Below are 7,783 nucleotides of genomic sequence, written 5' to 3'. Positions count from 1 at the left end.
TCTGTCTTCATTTCAGATCCACCATGGGAATGCAGAGAGCATGCAAGAGCTACAKATGGGTAGATAATGGTCTCTGCAGGATTTGAGTAGCTCTGTAGCTCTCAATCTTCTGAAAATCATTTTGCAGTTGCTACAACCACATTCACCTGTTCTGGTTTTGCTCATCCTGGAGAGCGAGTATAGGTGACAAGCTAGAGATGTTTCCCCCATGTACTGCCACCAGATGGCAAAACATCTACCAGTATCATTCCCAAGCCTGCTCGCCAGCACCACAGACTGGAGATKAGGTTGCAGGAGAGGGAAGCGTGGCGGTGCAAGGCAGAACATGGAACTGCTCCTATTAGGCATGGAACATTTCAAAACGTCCCTGCCATTCATTGGGCCTATGAATCACCAGGGCAAGGAGGCACAAAAGTAATCTGCCCTTATTGTTGTGCTGTCCATAGCTGTGTCTGGGCTACATRCTTGCACAAAGGAACAAGCTCAGAGAAGGCAGACAAGGATGACATGATCGTGATGCTCAGAAGAGTCCTGTTGTGAAGGATGTTGAACACCCTAGGAAATATACCTCTCCTTCAAACCTGGCTTCTCACAGATCTTACTGKTTTTGGCCTAGGTCTCCCTAGGAAGTTCAGGTTTTGGAATTGTCACATAATTTAAGCACTGATCCATTAAGACTGACTCCTGACTTCCCCAGAATTCCGAATGTGAGGTATGTTTCRGCTGCAGTAGTTTGAATTGAACAAACTGACACTGTGTATAAAGCTGAATTGCAGACAGTTCCCCACCAAGTCCACTTCGTTATACAGTAACCAATAATGTGGAAGACATGGTTCAAGGTAATGTGATACTTASGATTTGTTTAACCCTGGGTGTTTTCAATTCTATCCCAGCAGCAATCTCAAGACATTTCAGGGTTGCCATGAAATGTTAGTTAATYCTAGATGGCTTGCTGAGCACCAGAATGAAAAATTAATAACTGTACATGTACAGAAGTGGGTATTTTCTTTTTGAGGGTAGGTATAGTGAGAGAAGAAAGTACTGCAYAACTGAACATCTTCAAAAAGGAGGGTTAAATAATTTCCCTCCATTTTGGAAAAAGAGTTGAGTCCTGAAAAGATTTTTCTCAGCCTAGAAAGATCAGTAATCACTGTACTTATGCATGGGACTAGGCTTTCCAGGTACATTTACTCTAAGGATGCTGACTGGRTTAAATACAACCCCCTTCCTCTCTAACAAGACAAACAGGGGAAGGACTTGGCTTTTGTCCAGATTGGAATTAAGAATTAACACTGAAKTATTCTATACCTAAGGCCCTTCCAGACATGCCCCATTCTGCCCCAAATCTGTAAGATTCATGAGGATATTGTCCAGAAGAAAGGAGTGTTGCTAGCTGCTGAGCCACGTTTCCTAGGAAGGTRACCTTTGTCCTTCAAAACCTGTGGAGCTTCACATGGAATTTGAGCTCTTGAATTCTTTTCTCTTTTGATTTCATGCCAAGTCTCCAGTGATTGTAGGCTTTGATTCAACCAGATTGAGAAGTATAAATAAATAAATCTTTTTTCAAGATTTGAACTTAACCATGTATCTCAAAGATAATGATGCCTCCATAATAGATATTGTCAAATATCTGCTCATTTCATTCTTGTATATTCTCTTCTATAACTCTGTCATCCTTGTTATTCTCATATGCAAGTTGTCATRATGAAATCCATATTCACCCTAGCTAACATTTGGATGATCTTTWTTTTTGTTTTTTTTGTAATTGCCTGATGTCCTTGCAGCCATTTTCTACATGTATCACAGAGAGTTCTGCCTTGTGCTTGTATCAGCTGCACCTTTCTCATCAAGCAGTGATATTGAAAGGCCAAGAAATGCAAATCTGCAAAGCACTGAATAATTACATTGGCAGTGGGGGTGCTTTTTTCACAGCAATTTTACCACCCACAAAGACTTTTAGATGCTATGTTACACTTGAGAGAAACCTTTGCAAAAATTGTTATGATAGCTACACAAACACCCATTTTTTTTACTTCGTTGATAGGCAGGATTATATTATAAACATTACAAGACAAGAGATACAGGTTATCAGCATGGGTAAAATGTTGMATGTGGTTGGCCTGTTGCTTCCTTTCCTCACCTGCTAAGCAACAGAAAAATCTAATGTCCATCTCAGGGCCTCAGCACTATTAGCAGCGCAAAGCAGCTGGCTTCTCTCTGGCTGACTGAACTTCCAGGAATGCTCCTTGAAAGATATGAAGGGGTTAGAGACGGAGGCCTGTTGTTTTATAAGTCCCACATTTCAAATAATTTGTGCTCTGGGTTTAGGTTTGGGGTTTTTTTGGAGTGATCCCTTCACGTAGGATCATGAAAGTTTGGCATCAGCAGTGAAGTCAATGAAGGTGCTTTCAATCCCATTATCAATCCAGATAGTCTATGAAGATATTGAACAATGTGGAGCCCAGTATTGATCCCTGGCAGACCCCAACTGGAGACAGGCTGCCAGCCTGAGTAAAGTWAATGACCATTTATTCCACCCATCARTGTAAAGAGGTACACAACTCCCATGACAAGCCAAGTRTGTGTGAGGTGGGTTTACTAGTCCTTTTAATATTACCAAGAACCTGTTATTTGAAAGAAGAAAAGCCCTACAGGTGCTTTAAGTACCCTTGCAGTCTATATAACTCTGCTGCTGTAACACAATGGGCGGTTGATAATGATACAGTAGCAAGGCGTAAAGGCTAAATACCAGACTGAAACTTAAGTCCAAAGGGATTTCCCTCATTAGTGTGTGAACTGACTTCTCTGGATCTCCATTTTCTTCATGGTGAAATGGTTCTAATGACGATCACTTACTTTCTAAACTCCTTTCTGCAGGTGGAAGAGGCTGTATAAGAGGTAGAGGACCTTGTTATGATCTAGATCATCAAGGAGCACCCAAGGATGCTTTCATTTTACACGTGTTTTATTTGCATAATCCAAAGAGTATGTGCATATTAGCTGCCCTTGTGTCTGGAAATCTATGTTTCTTTGAGGGCAGTGATTACTTTCTGAGGTGTGTGGTTAGGAGGAATAACTGCAACTCTTGATTTATCAGTGCATGGACAGCATGGAAAGAAGACAAGACAGAGTACAAAGGCTGTTGCTGAACCAACTTCTTTTTCAGTCTCAGATCTCATTGAAGTAATCCTCTGATCACTTCTTGTATTAAGTCATTGCTGATTGTTGCCAGAGGGGATAATATTGCCCATTACACAGTCACTTGTTTTTTTGCATGCTGAATTCCTTGTTGCATTGTCCACATGACAAGATACCTTGTTTRGTTGTGGTTGTTGCTGTTTTCTAAYATCTCAAACMATTTTCTGTCTTTATGGGCTACACAATATATTATGCCTATTTCTTAGGATTGAAGTGATTCCTGGCAGTTATCACTTTCAGTGCAGTATAAAWAGGAAATTTCAAAAAATGAGTAACTGAAAAACTTCAAAAGCAAAAAGCACTATTTGGAATATCTCAAGTCAAGAGAAAAATTTTATTGTTTGCTTTTGACCTTTCGGAGAGCATGTATCACCATAGTTCTTTGCATTCTGCATGTACCACTGAGAAAAATACACAGTGCCTTCTGAAAATGAGCTGCAATAACAGTTAAGTGAACAGRAAAGAGGAGCCTGCTGCTTTGGGGCAAGGCTCTGTCACGCTGCAAAAATATGTGAAAGCAAGGAAAATATTAAGCATGTTTTTGGAAGGTTTTCTCCTTTTCCTCTTCACTCCCCTTTGTCTGAATTGCCTGTACTGCGTTGAAGCTGTTGTAACTTCACAGAAGCATAAAAGCTCTGGGATGTCCTGAACATGACTGGGATATTGTTGAACTGCCTCTCTTTCCAAGTCCATTTAACTACCATATTTCTTTCTCTAGGTTGGAGCCAAGAGCTCCTGTGACAATGCTCTGCTGATTCAGATCTCTAAAGAAGGAAACTTTGATGGACAAGATGAGGACTTATTTTTACCAACTTTCACAAGCATCACTAAAATTAGTATTTTCATATAGGTTTGAAAGCTTTGTTAGAAACWAACATTTTAGTAAACTTAATTCCAGCCTTATGGCAGAAGAAAGTTCTATGAACAGTTTAAAAATACCACAAATATCAATATGTGCTCTCAGTGGTGGATACAACACATCTAAGGAGAATGCAAATTGTCATGCTAGCATGAATACACAGCAAACTAAGTTTACCATAGACAGATTATTTCTCTCTAAAAGTCTGACTAATAAATAAAGATTAAAAATATCAAGCTCAGGATGCCCATGCAGAACAAATACAAAAACCCCACATACTGTAGTGTGATATAGGGCTTCCTCTCCCACTCCTGCTCCCATGTATCTGGCTGTTGCACAATGTTTTTCTATCCYGCCAACTCTCCCGCCATTAGCCTTGCTTTGCAATTCTGGGACAGAAGCACAGATTGTGTCTGCGCTGTGTTTCAGACACTGGCCTGAATTCACACTCCTGTTGTGCTTGTAACTTCTGAAGACATACCTAGATTTAGATGTGGACCTGAACACAGCAGGAAGAAAAAAGATTGGGCTCCACACTGAGGCTGAATGTAGGTCTAAGCACATCTTCACTGTGGTGGATGGTTAATAACAATACCACTCACAGAGTTACTCCTGCATATCTGATCACTGGCTACTTGCTACAAGCTGGCTCCTCGTCCTTCCAGAAAGGACTTTGGCCTGTCATTGGCACCACAAAGGACAGTGATATTTTCATCATCTTGGACACTCTGGAGCAAAAAATATGAACAGAGCCAAGTCAGGCATAGTGCCAGGGTTTCAGACTTTCTCTGTGGCTCAACTAATAGCAACTGTACCAATAGCTGCACCCAGCTGCTGCTGGAGGAACAGCGTGCTCATGGTGATGAGAAGAGACTGCTGAACTGAAACTAAGTTGCCYCAAATATTTGAGAGTAACATTTCTTGCTAGAACAGAGTGCACGGGTTGCAGCTACGTGGTTATGAAACAYCTGTTTGATCATGTAAAGATATGTAAGACCAAAAAAAGGTGAAAGTCTGCAGAAAGAAAACATTGTTGCCTTTTGGTATGTTTTATAGTAACCAAATCCAGTTTCAAGAGATGATTTGATCATGCATGTAGCAAAGCCAAAGGCAAAGCCAGCTCCTGAACCTTGGCAAAACTCTTTTTTAGTGCTAATCTGTTTACATAATTTAAAAAAAAAAATCATTTTACAAAATTACTTAGACAATCTTTTTTTAAAGGACAAATTATTATTTATAGTTAATGCAATTAACATGAAGGAAAATATATAGCTGTGGAACACCAAAAAAGAAATCATGGCATTCTTGAGAGCAATAGCATTTTTCTACTATCCCATCAGTATGGGCTAAGACATTCAGATCTTAGTATCAGGGTTTAGTCTTCATTGGTTTGGTCATTCAGAAGATATTGCATTCCTAAAAGCAAACAATATTTCATGATCACAGTGAGTCATCTGAATTTCCAAAGCTGCTGAATTGCAATTGTAGTAAAAATATGGGATAGAAATCACTTCCAATTTTGCAAGGTGAGTGCATATCAAGTAAGTGCAGTCACTAGTCCTGCCCGTGGGAAAAAAATGATAATGTCTCTAACACTGGGGTGTAGATAAAGTGGCACTGAGATTTTCAACTGAGATTCAAACATGGTATTAGAGAATGGACAGGGTTGTSCATACTCCTACATATTACTGTTATTATTTGTTGCATAAGTATAGCTACAGATTTTTACCCTTGTTTTGATGACCTCATGCTCTTATTTTCTGCAGCAATTATAAACACCTGACTTGGAATAACTCCTCTGCCCCTACAAATCCTGAAGATCATTTGGACTCACATGAAAAACAGAATATATGAGGCTGGAAGTGACCACAGTGGGTCATTTGGTCCAACCTGACTGCTAAAACAGGGCACATGGCACAGATTTGTGTCCAGATGGTTGTTGAGTATCCCCAGTGAGGGAGACTCCACACTCTCTCTGGGCAATCTGTTCCAGTGCTTAGTCACCCGCACAGTAAATTCTTCCTCGTGTTCAGGTGGAACTTCTCGTGCATCACTTTCTGCCTGTTGCCCCTTGTCCTATTGCTTGTCACCAGTGAGTAGAGCCTGGCTCCATCCTCTTGGCACCCTTCTTGCACATAYTCACAGACCTCATTGATAAGGTCCCATCTCAGCCGTCCCTTCCCAAAAAGAAGAGGACTGGGGGTGGATTTCGGAAAGGACATGAACTGCGCTGTGCTGCCCCTGAGGGGTAAGGTGGCCCGGTCGGGGGGGCCCGGGGAGGCGAAGATGGTCCGGGGAGCCCTGTCAGGTGGGGTCAGGGGGAGCCGATCAGTGGGGCGGGTCAGCCGGGCCCAGTCAGGGGTACCGACCAGGGGAGCCCTGTCAGGGAGGCCCGGTCAGGCRAGGCCAGTCCGAGGAGCCCGGTCAGGAAGGTCCTGTCAGAAGCCCGGTCAGGGGAGCCCTATCGGGGGGGCCGGTCAGGGGAGCCCTGTCAGGAAGCTCCACTCAGAGGAGCCCGGTCAAGGGAGCCCGGTCAGGGGGGCCCGCTCAGGGGAGCCGGTCAGGCGGGATCAGAGGGGCCCGCTCAGGCGGGGCGGGGCGGGGGGCGCGGGCCCGGCGCCGCCAATGGCCGAGGGCGGGCGGGGCGCSACCGCCATTGCCCCGTCCCCCCCCTCGCTGGCGGCCGCCGGTCATGCTGGGGCTTCGCCGCGCCTTCGCTGCGCTGCTGCCGCTGCCGCGGGCAGGGCCTTCGCCGGCCGCCGCCATGTCCACGCTGCTGATCAACCAGGAGCGCTACGCGTGGCTGCGGGAGCTGGGGCTGCAGGAGGAGAACCCGGGAGTGTACAACGGGCGCTGGGGCGGCCGCGGGCAGGTGCGGGGGCTCGGGGGCGGGGGGCGGCGGGGCGKCGGGGGTCGCGCTCTCTCCGCCGGGTGAAAGGCTCYGCCGCTCACCGTTCTCGTCCTGCTCTAGGTGGTGACCACGTACTGCCCCGCCAACAACGAGCCCATCGCCAGCGTCCGGCAGGTGAGTGCAGCCGAGGGCAGCACCGGGACGGGGCGGGAGGAGCTCCGCGGACCCTGTGACCGGAGCCAGGCGTCCTGGGGCGTAGGTTTGGGCACTGCCCCTGCCCGCGATCGGGTTGGCGAAAGGCATCAAACTTCCGAAACCGCGTCAGGACTCCAGAGGATGTTGAGTCCAGGGCGGCCACTGAGGCTGGTCGCAGCCAGGGCCTACTCCTGGCAATATGCCTGCGGCTGTCCTGGGAAGAAAAACAGGCTGTTTGCCTTTATTTATTTATTTWTTWAAAACTTTTTYTTTCCCTTCCCAGCCCTTSGCYTTGCWCATTGTTGGGAAGGGCAAGGCAAGATYCCCTCCCTTATCATTTGTTCCTAGGGGAGTTGCAGAATAGGGGCAGATTGTGTCTATTCAGCAGAGCTGTGTGGCCCAGGGGGAAGTAGGAAGAAGAGCAACGTGGCATTAAMGTAGTAAATTTGTGAAAATTTGTAGTGTAATAATAGCACTATTGTATTAACCTACTCCTTTTATGTATTAGGATCCCATTAACCYTTGATGCCCAGTGAGGCTGATGGAATAGGATGTATATATATATCTAGGAGGTATATATATCTGTGTGTGTATATATCTGTATATGTAGACATACATATATAAAATCGTTATTTTTCATAGAGGTTCCTTTAACATCTAAATGAAAATTTCTGTTTCTG

The 7,783-nt window shown here is 44.8% G+C and overlaps 1 protein-coding gene across 1 annotated transcript in view; it reads left to right on the top strand.

Moving 5' to 3' along the window:
• The first annotated feature begins 6,711 nt into the window (after positions 1 to 6,711).
• Positions 6,712 to 7,783, top strand: part of ALDH7A1 (aldehyde dehydrogenase 7 family member A1) — a 15,865-nt gene continuing 14,793 nt past the window's right edge. Inside the window, exons 1-2 of the mRNA XM_057367772.1 lie at positions 6,712 to 6,929; positions 7,029 to 7,082. Coding sequence (XP_057223755.1) covers positions 6,750 to 6,929; positions 7,029 to 7,082 — 234 coding nt within the window. The 5' untranslated portion in view covers positions 6,712 to 6,749. The remainder of the gene's footprint in view (positions 6,930 to 7,028; positions 7,083 to 7,783) is intronic.

Source organism: Malurus melanocephalus, unplaced genomic scaffold (genome assembly GCF_030028575.1).
Source record: "Malurus melanocephalus ecotype Western Australia unplaced genomic scaffold, MMel_1.1 scaffold_84, whole genome shotgun sequence".
NCBI lineage: Eukaryota > Metazoa > Chordata > Aves > Passeriformes > Maluridae > Malurus > Malurus melanocephalus.
The sequence above is the reverse complement of the archived record's forward strand: the minus strand, read 5'-3'. Positions and strand labels throughout refer to the sequence as shown.